This window comes from Lobosporangium transversale (genome assembly GCF_002105155.1).
Source record: "Lobosporangium transversale strain NRRL 3116 chromosome Unknown BCR41scaffold_48, whole genome shotgun sequence".
In the NCBI taxonomy this organism is placed as follows: Eukaryota; Fungi; Mortierellomycota; class Mortierellomycetes; order Mortierellales; family Mortierellaceae; genus Lobosporangium; species Lobosporangium transversale.
Window position 1 is genome coordinate 1 of NW_019029026.1, and position 13,144 is coordinate 13,144.

The 13,144-nt window shown below is 40.7% G+C and overlaps 6 protein-coding genes across 6 annotated transcripts; 5 read left to right on the forward strand and 1 right to left on the reverse strand.

Moving 5' to 3' along the window:
- Positions 1-1,761, forward strand: BCR41DRAFT_172371 (hypothetical protein; the record flags this gene model as incomplete). The annotated part of the gene is made up of 3 exons (XM_022019708.1): positions 1-138; positions 262-805; positions 946-1,761. Coding segments are annotated over 3 exons (1,425 nt in total), but the record flags the coding sequence as incomplete, so codon positions are not given.
- A 360-nt stretch (positions 1,762-2,121) lies between these two features.
- Positions 2,122-3,780, forward strand: BCR41DRAFT_389375 (putative aromatic ring-opening dioxygenase LigB subunit). Its single transcript, XM_022028115.1, has 5 exons — positions 2,122-2,172; positions 2,417-2,482; positions 2,573-2,844; positions 2,956-3,282; positions 3,457-3,780. The coding sequence occupies exons 2-5, from the start codon at positions 2,440-2,442 to the stop codon at positions 3,652-3,654; spliced, it is 840 nt and encodes a 279-aa protein (XP_021877245.1). The 5' UTR covers positions 2,122-2,172; positions 2,417-2,439; the 3' UTR covers positions 3,655-3,780.
- Positions 3,781-4,024: 244 nt separating this feature from the next.
- On the forward strand, positions 4,025-5,394 carry BCR41DRAFT_172378 (acyl-CoA N-acyltransferase). The gene is made up of 2 exons (XM_022019709.1): positions 4,025-4,205; positions 4,461-5,394. Exons 1-2 carry the CDS (start codon positions 4,065-4,067, stop codon positions 5,220-5,222), a joined length of 903 nt encoding a protein of 300 aa, XP_021877246.1. The 5' UTR covers positions 4,025-4,064; the 3' UTR covers positions 5,223-5,394.
- Positions 5,395-5,847: 453 nt separating this feature from the next.
- BCR41DRAFT_378856 (acyl-CoA synthetase) lies at positions 5,848-8,083 on the forward strand (the record flags this gene model as incomplete). The annotated part of the gene is made up of 6 exons (XM_022027179.1): positions 5,848-6,068; positions 6,181-6,267; positions 6,368-6,733; positions 6,842-7,317; positions 7,462-7,671; positions 7,764-8,083. 6 exons carry the CDS (start codon positions 5,848-5,850, stop codon positions 8,081-8,083), a joined length of 1,680 nt encoding a protein of 559 aa, XP_021877247.1.
- Positions 8,084-8,298: 215 nt separating this feature from the next.
- BCR41DRAFT_361353 (hypothetical protein) lies at positions 8,299-10,197 on the forward strand. Its single transcript, XM_022025506.1, has one exon. The coding sequence runs from the start codon at positions 8,616-8,618 to the stop codon at positions 9,972-9,974; it is 1,359 nt and encodes a 452-aa protein (XP_021877248.1). The 5' UTR covers positions 8,299-8,615; the 3' UTR covers positions 9,975-10,197.
- On the reverse strand, positions 10,198-12,424 carry BCR41DRAFT_361355 (mitochondrial carrier domain-containing protein). The gene is made up of 9 exons (XM_022025507.1): positions 12,044-12,424; positions 11,889-11,911; positions 11,637-11,767; positions 11,428-11,519; positions 11,193-11,314; positions 11,007-11,099; positions 10,797-10,905; positions 10,558-10,674; positions 10,198-10,449 (listed from the first exon to the last, which is right to left on the reverse strand). Exons 1-9 carry the CDS (start codon positions 12,246-12,248, stop codon positions 10,352-10,354), a joined length of 990 nt encoding a protein of 329 aa, XP_021877249.1. The 5' UTR covers positions 12,249-12,424; the 3' UTR covers positions 10,198-10,351.
- Positions 12,425-13,144: the final 720 nt, after the last annotated feature.

A 13,144-nucleotide genomic window follows, 5' to 3' on the forward strand; every position in this document is an offset into this window, starting at 1 on the left:
AAAACCGTGATCCGTTCCTGTGCACAGCTCTCATATGACGATGCCCAACGAGTTATCACCACTGGCTCATTGGATCCCAGCATTGAGGTCTTTGGCCAGCCTCGTGAGTTGGTGGAGGAAAATATTAAGGTCTTTTTTGTAAGTTTCAAAAGAAAGAAGAAAGAAAAGCTATTCATGACATGGCAATGTTATCTTGCATGCATGATTTTGTTAGACTATAGCCAAAAGTGACCAACTTGCTCATTTCTCGATTTATGATAGAAATTTTCCCAATTGCTGAGACAAAGGAGGTTTGAGAATGGTGCTTTGTCCATCAATTCGATTAAATTGTCGTTCGAGACGGATGAGATCCAGAACCCACTCGATGTATCGGTTTATGAACTTAAAGAGAGTAACAGACTGATTGAAGAATTCATGTTGCTTGCCAATATGAGCGTTGCCAAACAGATCTGTGAGTTCTTCCCCGATCGAGCTCTGTTGCGTCGTCATGAACAACCCCTCGAGAAGCGCATGGCCGACTTTATTCTGCATATGAACAAGATTGGTCTCGATCTAGATGCATCAAGTTCAGGAGCTCTACAGCGGTCATTGGATGCGATCCAGGATCCTGACGTACGCAGGGTTGTCCGTCTATTGATGATTAAGCCCATGCAACGTGCCAAATATGTTTGCAGTGGCATGATTACCCCTGACAAGTACCACCACTATGCCCTCAATGCACCACTTTATACTCATTTTACTTCGCCTATCCGCCGCTATGCTGATATCATTGTCCACCGCATGTTGGAAGCTTCGCTTGCAGGAGGTAAGTAAGGGTTTTTTTATCTCTCTTTTTTTTTTCTTCTCCCCTTATTGCATTTTTTTTTTTAAAAAAAAAAAATAAAAATAAATTCTTTTTATGCTTTTCTAAACATGATCTCTCTTTCATTTGATTGCTAATCATAGATTCAAAATTTTACCTGACCAAGGAGCTGTGCCAAAAGAATGCGAATCATTGTAACATCAAAAAGGATGCAGCTAAGCTCGCACAGGAGCAAAGTAGCCATGTGTACCTCAGTGTGCTGCTTAAGAACATGACAGAGGCGAATGGAATGGTGATTCGTGATGCGGTCATTGTTCAGGTACTGGATGCGGCATTCGATGTGCTTGTCCCAGAGTATGGTCTCGAGAAGCGGATTCATATTGATCAACTACCTCTTGAGCGTCATACTTGGAACAGCAACACAGAAACATTGAGGCTGTATTGGACTAAGGAAGCATTCAAGGCTCCACTGTCAGAGGAAGAGAACGTGGACGACTCTAATGATGAGAAAAACAATCATCTGTCGTCGTTGCCACATCCTCATGACCATGAAGATATGGATCATCCTGATGTGGCAACGAATGCCTATGATGATGAGCGCGGACTGTTTGATGATGAGAGTGACTATGAGGACGAAGATGTCGATGATTTTGAGATTGTAGGCACAAAATGTAACGGTGCCCATGCAATCGAGGAGGACCAAAGCGAAGATAGCAACGGTGAAGATGACGAGGCGCAGAGACTGACTCGAATTCAGATTTTTGGCCATATCAAGGTCTTGATCACGGCGAATACAACCGTCTCGCCTCCTATGATCAAACTGATGGCTATCAATCCATATGCTGACGCTAATGAAGTCAACAGACCCAATGCTGTACAATCATAGTCTGCATAAGATTGATAACAGATGGGTGTCGTCTTTTTTTTTTTCTCGAAAGCAGAGAATGCTTTTCTCTTACTTGAATTTTTTTTTTTTTTTTTTTTTTTTTTTTTTGTTTCTTTTGATCTCATACCATACATATTCTACTTTTCTTCCTTTTGAATTGATGACCCATTCCTCTTTTTTTTTTTTTTTTTTTTTTTTTTTTTTCTTTGCTTAATAAACTATTTCGTTGAATGCTCACGAACCAATAAAACAAACAATTAAAAATGATCCAGGGAAACAGATAAATGTCAGTCACTGGGCTCATTTCGCCCAAAAATTGTGGCTGATAAAAACGATGTCAAGCCAAGAAAGTTGACCTGGCTTTGCTTTATTATTAAGCATGGATATAAAAAGTTTAAGAAATGGTGTGCTTGCGGGCTCTTCCAAATTTCTTTTTTTTTTTTTACATCCTCCCCATCACTGATCATTTTCATTTCATATCAAGGTAAAAACAAATATAATTTACAAGAATCTTCAAGTTGTAGACTCAATTGAATTATTGGTATTTGATCATTGCATTCCATAACATTATTTTATTTTGCGTGGTTGCTCAGGATAAACTTGTTCTCGTCATTGTTTACAAGGGCATCATTGTATTCAGCAGTACGAATACTGAAAAAACTCTTTTTTTCCTTTTTCATCCTTCTCTGCGTCTTATTCTCCTTCTTCTTTCTCGACTTCAACACCAGTTTTAGCTTCAGGCACCAATATCATGACCACTAGCAAGCTTCCTGTCTACTTTATTTCTCATGCAGGTAAGAAATTATAACCTCGTGGAAAGCTTTTTTTTTTTTTTTTTTTTTTTTCTGACTATAATTCTCGCTTTAATGCATTTTGTCAAAAAGGTCCAAACCAGGCAGTGGATGAATCTGTGACCGCAGATTTCTTTGCGGAATTGGGCAAGAAGTGGTTATCATTTTCAGAGCCAGCACCAAGTTCGATTTTAGTGATTTCGGGTCATTGGGAAGGAGAAGAAGGTGTGATTCGAGTGAGGACATCAGAAGAGAATCAATTATATTATGATTTTTATAATTTCCCAGAGTTCATGTATAAGTTACAGTATCCATCCAAGGGCAGCCCTAAGCTTGCAAACAGAGTTTTGGAGATCCTTGGCAAGGTAATAAACTCGGGAGACAGGCAACGATAATGACAGTGACAATGACAACGATAGGTTCATGACTAGCTGACTGACAATGTTTACTTATTTATTTATTATCATTGCCTATAGGCAGGCATTAAGGCAGAAGCAGAGACGGAGCGTGGAATTGATCATGGTGTATGGGTTCCACTACTAAGGATTTTGCCCAAGCCCGAGATTCCGATTGTACAAATGTCATTAGCGTATATGCGTGGGCAACCAGCAGAGAAGGCGTTTGCATTCCATTATAAGCTAGGTCAAGCTTTGACCCAATTGCGAGAAGAAAATGTATTGATCGTAGCAAGTGGCACAGCGGTTCATAACCTTCGCGATTTGGGATTGTATATGCGATCGGGTAAAGTAGCACCCTATGTCGCGCCTTTCGATGCCTTGTTGGACAAGGTTGCTTTAACCGAGGTAATTTAAAAAAAAAAAAAAAAAAAAAAAAAAAGCATTTATCATGTCATATATTGATATGCTGGCGTGTTTAACATTCACAAAAAAAAACTACATTCATGAATTATACTAAATTTTTTTTTTTTTTTTTTTAAAAAAAAAAAAAAAAATGCGCATTGAATACATCCTGAGAAGCCAAAGGAAGCACGCGAGAAAGCAGCGGTGGAAGAGATGGCCAAGTCACCCCATCTGTATTCTGCTCACCCATCATTGGATCACTTGCTACCATTCCATGTAGCGCTAGGTGCGGCCGGTGAAGACAAAGGAAAAGTCCTACATAAGAACTTTATCCTCAGTTTATCAGAGAGTGCCTATTCTTTTGGCGAAAACTAGGCTAAAAAAATTGCGCAGTGTTAAATACAAACAAAGGTTCTTTATTAGAAAATGCAGTTGATATATTTGTACTGAGTATATCAGCCTTTCACTATCCTTGAATACAAATACTTTTTAAGATCACATCCCAAAATCAAAAAAGTTAGTGTAGCATAGGCAAGGTTCTGTTCATTATGACATGGTGCGGCGTGTTTGTAATTTTGACACATTCGTTGTCATCAAAAAGAATATGTTTTAAAGGTACAAAGGTCTACAGACAAATGCGCATAGATTTGTCGACTATGTGAGCGCTGTTTTGATTGGAAATAAGATGCACAGAATTGAACACTTAAATAGTAAAAAAAAAAAAAAAAAAAAAAAGAAAAAAGAAATTCATCGCCTCTTCTTCTTGTTCATCTTACTCTAACATCATGATTCCTACAACTGGATCCAATTCTGTACCTCTGATCCAATATACACAATTGTCTCCAACTGAGTACTCACAACAGACTCTTGGTGTCAAGAGTGGCATGAGAATTGAGACTGATCAGATTCGGCTTGAGCCTATTTTGGTAATGATTTTTTTTTTTTTTGCAATAGACAAATCAGAACGGTTGCAATTATATGTTTTTTAAGCTAGTATGATTGAATTGCTTTGGTGGCTGGTTTTTAACGGGCGAGACCTGAACTCTCAATTGGCTGCTAGTCTAATACGTTTAAAAAAATTCCTGGGATACATTGTACAGTTTCGACTGTACATGTACCTGAATCTTCTCACTCACATGCTCTGTTACTGTGGTTTTGCAACCCCAAATTCTTTCTGGTAGCTTGATCGTGATGTTCCAGAGCTATGGAAAGTGTACAAGAACCATCCTGAACTTTGGACTTGGATGCCTCATGGTCCGGCGATGACATATGAAGAATTTTATGATGTACAAGCCAAGTTCTGTGCAGCCAAGGATTTCTTCAACTGGAGTGTATATGTCTCTGCTCCTTCTTCTGCCCAGTCCGATGAAGGAGTCAGCATCAAGGAGGAAGAGGAGAAGAAGGAGAAGGAGAAGAAAAAGTGGGTACTGTGTGGATCGATCTGTCTATTGGATATTTCATTGCCGTTCCGTCGGTTTGAAGTAGGCAGTATCTGGTTTCATCCTTCAGTTCATGGAACGTTTGTAGTATTGGAAACGACATATGCATTGTTGAGGTTCTCGTTTGAGCAGTTGCAGGCTGGACGAGTGCAATGGAAGACTCATTTCAAGAACATTGCTTCTCAAAAGGCTGCCGTTAAATTAGGATTTGATCTGGATGGAATACATCGAAAGCATATGATCCATATGGATGGGACATGGCGTCATACGTATTATTATTCCATAACCGATGATGACTGGTTTGGACGAGAGGAAGAGACAGTGGATGGCAGGCCTAATCTGGATGTTGCAGCAGCAGCAGCAGCATTGATTTCTGAGGGCATGAATGATGGTCAAGCGACATCGAAGGGAAGGCAGCATCGGTTGGAGCAATTGATGGCAAGCCGTAAAAATGAAGGCAAAGCCTTACCCGCAACTATTGCTCTTGGTAAGGCGTTGGTATGAAATGGGATGGCTTGGTGGCGAAAACTGTACCTCGAAATCTCCCGAACGGACAAAATGTGAAAGCAAGGTGACCATGCTCTGACAGTATAGATCAAGATGGGTATATAGATATGCTTTCTCACCCATTTGCTCAAATAAAGAATAAAGACAAATGATATTAGCTCTTTCTCACAGCATATTCAGAGTAGTAGGGTTGCGCCCAACTCTTTTATTTAGTCTATTGGCCGTGTGATCAAATGTGTAAATGTCTCTTGTGAGAAAAGTGTTTTTTTTTTTTTTTTTTTTTTTTCCACGGTTTACACTTTACATTTCATTCTTCACTTTTCACTCTTCATTCTCTACTACTCTCCACTCTACTCTCCACTCTACTCTCTACTTTCAACTCTTTACTTTTTATTCTCCACTCTCCACTCTCCACTGTCCATTTACTTCTTTCTCCTCATTCTTATTACTTTTTTATCATTATTTTTATTACTTAGTCTTAACAATGATCATGGTTTCTTCTGCTTCAAGGGTTTTTGCACGCCAGCAACGGCCCTTGCTACTTCCGAAACGCCTCATTTCACTTGCTCAGACCAAAGCTAACGACGGCCCCAATATCTTTTCTGACGCTACAAAGCCTAAAATGTCATATGTCCGAGGTGCAGATGACAATATAAAACCACTGTGTGAAGAACCCATTGGAACTTACTGGGACAGGATTGTTGATCGTCATGGAGATAAACTCGGATTGGTGGTCAAGCATGAAGAGAATCTGCACTGGTCTTTTCGTCAATTCGGAGAGCAAGTCGATAGCCTCTGTAGAGGCTTGTATGCCGCTGGTCTGCGAAAGGGCGACCGCATAGCGTATGAATCTTCCTTTTTGCAAATGTTCACAGAAGCAAAAGATTAATTGTATTGACCAAATTTCTCTCGATGTCCAACCCAATGAATGGTCGTGGGTATATTTATAAAATAGTGTTTGGATGCCAAACAATAGTGCATGGGCAACTCTGCAGTATGCCACTGCGAAATCAGGCATTGTCCTTGTGACTCTCAACCCTGCGTAAGTCTTCTTTGTGGAGTTGTTAAGACTTTTCAGACTATTTATCTCCGCTCCGTCTGTTTAAAGTGCATTTATATTTATAATATTTTTTATTTGTTAGATATCGTAAACAAGAACTGTTGCAGACACTAGCGCTGGTTCAGTGCAAGTCGCTTGTCTTTGTACCAGGTCTTAAGTCCTCGAATTACAGTCAGATGCTTTTGGAACTCTTCCCAGAACTCGAGTTTCAGTCTCCAAATGAACTCTCAACTGCCAGTCTTCCTACGCTTCGACAGGTCATCATTGTCAACAATCGGACCAATATGCCTGAGACAGCCCGTATGAGAGGCTTGACAAAGTTTGAGGATCTTTTGGTCAGGAATAAATCTACAGCCTTAGATGACGCCTTAAAACACGAAAGGCTTGCTATCAGCAACAGAGACATCATCAACTTGCAATTCACCAGTGGCACCACAGGACTCCCAAAGTAAGCAAGCAAAAAAAAAAAAAAAAAAAAAAAAAGAGAGAAGAATGTAAAGTGATTGTTTTGTTTATATTTTACTAACTTGAGCTACACAATATACATTGCTTTAAGGGCTGTATCTTTGTCTCATCGTAATATTCTGAATAATGGCATCGCCATTGGCGATAATATGAAGTTGACAGAGAATGATTTGCTCTGCTGCCCTGTACCTCTGTTCCACTGCTTTGGTCTGGTCTTATCCAGTTTGGCTGCCATGACCCATGGAGCAGGCATCATCTATCCCTCCGAGATTTTTAATGCAGAGGCTACATTGAGAGCTGTCTCAGAAGAGCGGGCCACAGCTCTTCATGGTGTGCCCACAATGTTCCTAGAAGAGCTGAATCACCCCAATTTTAATCAATACGACCTTTCTTCCTTACGGACGGGTATCGCAGCTGGCTCTCCTGTCCCAATCGAAGTCATGAAGAATGTGCAGTCAAAGATGCGTCTTCGTGATATCACCATCTGCTATGGTATGACCGAGACTTCGCCTGTGACCTTCATGACTCTCACGACGGATGCTATCACGGATCGATGCGAGACTGTTGGTCGCGTCATGTCGCACGTTGAGGCAAAAGATATGATGCAGCTTTTCCATTTTGCTATGGACAAACAAATAAATTAAAGAGTGTCATTTTGTGTAAATAGATAGCTAGATTAATGGTCTATTATATGGATGTTTAATCTCATAGTTGTTGATCCTGAGACGGGTGAAACGTTGCCTGTGGGCTACTCAGGAGAGTTGTGCACACGTGGCTATGGTACTATGGAGGGTGGATATTGGCAAAACAAGGCCCAGACGGACGCGGCTGTGGATGCTGAAGGCTGGATGCATACTGGAGACACTGCCATTTTGGACGACCGAGGCTTCTGCAAAATTAATGGCCGTATTAAGGACTTAGGTAATGTTACAAATAATGGATGAGTTGAAGATCTTTTACACATGAAATTAATATGTTTATTTGTTATTTCTGTTAAATGACTGCAATCATAGTGATCCGTGGAGGTGAAAAGATTCATCCAGTGGAAGTTGAGAACTGTCTGTTCGAACATGAGGGTATCAAGAATGTATCAGTGATTGGAGTTCCAGATTCACGATTTGGAGAACAGGTCTGTGCCTGGATTGTGACCAAACCTGGACATGAGGTGACTTTGGAGGACATACGAAAGTTTTGTGAGGGTAAGATTGCACACTACAAGATCCCACGATATGTGATTGTGGTAGAAGAACAAGATGTTCCGAAAACACTCTCTGGCAAGATCCAGAAGAATTTAATGAAAGAACGGTCCAAGAACCTGCTGGCGTTGGAATAGATCCGACTAGAATAAAATAAAATAAAATAAAAACGCCAAGATAACGACTGATCTTAGTTTAGATTAAAGTGAGCAAAGAAAGCAAAGAAAGCAAAGAAAACATCATTTGTTGGAAATTGTGCCTGTCCTGTTCAAGTTAAACAGCAGTCGACAATCGGTCAACTTCATCTTTTTTTTTTTTTTTTTTTTTTTTTTCTTGCTCAGCCAACGGTCGCCCCGCACACACGCCAATGATCTATTTTTAGGGGACGAAGAAAACCTTTCATCTGTCATCCTTCGGCTTACTCACTATCTCCTTGTCGTCATCTCTTTTTTCGTTCATTCGTTCATTTCCTTCATTCTCTTTCTTCTTTCCTCTTTCTCTTTTTCTTTTGAATTACCCTTCTCTCTCCCTCACTCTCTTTTTCGCCTTTGTCTCTTTCCACCTTTCTCTCTTTCTTCTGCATCACCAATATTTCCAGGACTTCACAGGACTTTGACAGGAATAAGGAATACTTTCAGCATTAAATAACTATATACAATCATTAGATCCATGACAGCATCCAGGACTATCAAACTCTCCCTCTTCGTCTTCTTATTCTCCACGGCCATTCAGCCTGCTATTACTCAAGGAGTACCGGATCCTATCATAGAGACCTGTCTCAGTGTTGGCTGCAGCACTACAGCCAAGCTCTTAGAGCCCTGTGGTGGAGGAGCCACCAACTCGTCACTTCAACAAAACTTTGTCTACACTGTGACGCCCGTATTGGGCTCTTGTGAGTGTAATTCTCAGTTCTTCAATGCCTTCTCTCAATGTCTGTCCTGCATTGCCTCTCAAGCAAAATCAAGACCCACGATTGACAATCAACAAAACTGGGTGGCGGACTGTAAAACCTATGGGTTCAACTTCACAAATGAACCTCTTCCCAATTATGTTGCCCCTATTGGTGGGCCCGATCCTTCAAAAGGCGGATTGGCTGGAGGAGCAATTGCAGGAATTGTGATTGCAGTTTTGGCGGCTGTGGGAGCGATTGCTGCGGGATTCTTCTTGTTTAGAAACAAGAGGAGACGTACAAAGGGTGGTATTTTTGAACGGCCTTACTCTGCTGCGAACACGGACAATGATGGATATGAATCAACACCATCGCAGCCTTCGTTCAATACTTATACCAACTACAACAATGCTGGCTATCCTGATAATCATAATTATTCAGGTGGCTACTCGGATGACCCGGATCAGTCGTATTACAACAATAACAACTACAACAACAACTTTAATCAACAACAGCAATTATATAGCTCTGGTCAGAACGATGAGCCCATTATGATGGAGAATCTCCAGCATAGCACTTACATTTCTCCACCTGCACCTATGACGAACGAGGCCGTAGCTGCGGTCACAGCCGCTGCCGGAGGGACAAGCGGTCTTAGTCCTCTAGGCTCACCTAGACCTTCTGATCAATATCCTCAGAGTTTAAGGAGCAAGAATAACATCTGGGGCGAGAATCGTCAACATGAATACAGTTCAGACTTGGTTTCGACCAATCAGGCGCTCCATAACGATAAAGCTGTTTATGACGAAGCCGAAGAGCTGGAGCCACCTCGTGCGCGTGACAGATTCCAGAACGACCGAGATGATTACACGAACCGTCGATCGTTGACGCCACCCCGAGCCAACATGCAATCGTATAGAGATGAATTTCAGAGACCCAGCTTTGACAGAGAACCCCGACGTAATAGCGGCTCTGAACGCGGTTCAGTCACGGGTTTGAATCTGACGTCTCGTCCTATTCCAAGTGGTCTTGCAAGTGGTCCTATCACAGGTTATGACAGCAATGATGAAGATAGTCCTGAGAATGCTCGTCGTCGTCGAGCTGCGGAGCTGTTCTCTGCAGAGGGTACACGACGATGAAGAATCACTCATTACCACCATATCATACATCAACAGGACAAAAATACTAACTCACTCCATCCCCCCATCAAAACATTCATGTGCATGCATGGGAAGCCCTTTTTTTGCCGTTCACGTTATCCATTAAATCACCCCTTTTTCCTCATTTTTACCCTTCAGCTTCAGATTTTGTATACATTTAATAAAGACACTCACACTTTAAAAGATGGGAAGTTAACTCATCCAGAGACATTGCCGAAGGGTATATTTGATATAATACGAAATCTATATAATTGAGATAGGTACACTGAGCTTGTCATGATAATAATATGCTTTTTTCTTTCTTTCTTTCGATCCATTTCTACATGTGTCAACACTGACTCTTTTTTTTTAAATTCTTATTCGTCAATCTTCCTGAGCCATCGCATGATCAATTCGAACGAGGTAAGCGCACAGGCATTTGTTGGGAATGCACGGAGCAAGCATGGCACAAACCCTAAGTTGAAAAAAATAATATATAAATATATCAGTCATCATACTCTCTCTATGATGAGCTCATTATTGTTTGTTGAATACTTATTATTATTATTATTAAAAAAAATACCTCTGTAGAATCCCCTGAGTCCTTCTGTCTTGTACACATGCTTGAAACAACTGACGATGGTTGGAAAGGGCGGGTTCTTGACGTCGGGTTGAGTCATGATTTTGTTTTTGACCACATCTATGAGTAATTTAAACAAAACCCTGTCAAAATCGTATACCATCTTTCAAAGTCAAGCTTGTTTGGCTGTAGTCCTGTTTATCTGATTATTTTTTTTTTTTCTTTTTTTTTAATCTTTTTACCACAAGGGAAAGCAAAAACCCAGAAAGTATTGGCACCGAGTCCTCCTGCCCAAAAGTTGATGGCTGCCTCGGACATGTTGGTTCTCTTGCGGAATTCAGCGGCGAATATCTAAACACAGAATTTTAGAAGTGATATGATAAGCATTTGTATGTATATATTTGCAATATAAAAAAACAACAGGGGGATCAGGCGACAGTATCCAAACATGCCTCGTAACTGCTCCACCACATGAAAAACCAGCTTCGGAACCAGAGCGTTGCCACCAATCCCTTCCAGAGCCCAGTGACCCCATTGTTCTTGATCTAGTAGATAATCATTCCATAAAAAAAGTAGGTTTAATGACATGTCAATTGAAGAAACACAATAAGATAAAAATTAATCAACCCGCTGTTTACCAACTGTCTAGCACAGTCAATAGGCCCATTATAAAGCTTCGTCTTGGCATCGTATTGGACCTGAAGACGAGCCTTGACGTGTTCGATAGGCGCTGCAAGAAATGAGACAGTAACTCCAGCGCCTTTCATATATAAATGAAAGTCATGATGAGGTTAGTAAACTTCATTCAATTAATCAGAATTTATATATATATATATATATATATATATTTTTCCTATTCACGTCTTTTTTTACCAATGCCAGCAAGACCATTATAGAATGGTGTCAGTTTAACGTTAGGGTCTCCTCCTTGTAGCATCAGTTTGTAGTATGATAGAGATCCAAGCCTATTTTTTTTTTTTTTTTTAAAAAAAAAAAAAAAAAAAAAAAAAAAGGGAGAGGTTGAGTCGCCATCCAAAGTCATATTTCGCATTTCCAAGAATTGAGCTAATAGTAAACTGTACATGAGGCTGTCCATAAATGCCCATCCGATCAAAGGTGGAGTAGCACCCTTATACAAAGCTCGAGGACCCTCTTTCTTGATTGTCTCTGTAAGACATTGCAAAGGTCCTTGGAATTGATTTGCCCCTGATGTCTAATACACATAATAGAAGTTTAGTTTTTTGGTTCATCTCATCCTTAAAGAGCTCAATAGCTCTCTCTATTGATCAATGGGCACAGGCCCGCATTATGATCCTCTCTCAAGGAGTAATTACCTGCATGCGCACTTTGATTGTGTCTGGCAACAAGCACCAAAAAGTTTTTTTTTGATCAGTTTTGTTGTCGCACGAACAAACATGCATATGCCAATCCGAGAAAGTCACTTTAAAATACGCTGAGCGAAGAAAAAAAAAAGAGTCCTTTTACAAACCAAAAGGGTGTCCAACAATCAACTTGGTGATGCCCGAGAAGACACCGGCAATAAAGCCATGTGATTTTTTCTGGTTTCGTTTATCTTCCCCTACTATCACTCGTGGCTGTGTTACTGATGTTTTTGTAACTGAAACGGGCGGCGATGATCCAGGCACAGCAGTAATAGTCAGGGATGCTGAAGTTGGAGCAGTTTGTGCTGACATGAGGGATGAGAATGAAAGTAAAGGAAATTGGAATGGAATGAGAGAGTGGAGAGTGAAGAGTGAAGAGTGAAGAGTGGAGAGTGGAGAGTGAAGGGTGGAGAGTGAAGGGTGGAGAGTGAAGAGTGGAGAGTGAAGAGTGAAAGTAAGGAATGAGGAATGGGGAGTGAAGAGCAACTTGGAGGACGAAAAACAACAAAACGAACGCCAATGGGTAAATGTCTTCCGTGGCTCAACTTACTCACATTCCTCTGTCAAGTTGTGACTGTCCGTGATAGATCCCGAAACGCGTCTTATCAATAGGCCTTCATGATCTTACTACAAGTTCATGGATGAACAAAGGACTCACTCACAGGACAGAAATGTTTAAATTAGTAAAATCGAATTGAAGTATGATATACATCTACGAATCTTTCGGTTACTGCATGGGATTTTGGATACAGACTGCCACTAGCCTAGAGTGTTTTTTTTTACGCAACTTTTTTTTTACTGTGCCCTGTTTTCATATCCCCCAGCTAAATAATGCTCATCCTCATCCACCCTATTATTCACCCTCGCCAGTACTATCGCTCAATCTCAATGGCCCACAATGTAATACAGTAGACACCCTTATTTGGTCACTTTCAGTTTGGCATGAAATTTTTTTTGAGGCTGGACTGTATATACTACCTCGGTCCAGATCAGTATCTCATCAACCGAATCCTATGCATCCTCTCCTTCTGGACAGTTGGGGTTAAGAGTGGATTATCATTCACTCTTCCCTATGGAGCGTTTCTCGAGCCATTTCGTCCTTTCCCTACCACTATATATTTCAAGTCCTTCTCCCTCCTTTTTTTTGATCATTCTTCTCAATCTTCAACACCTTCTCATAACCATTTAAGCACTCTCAATATCTGCTT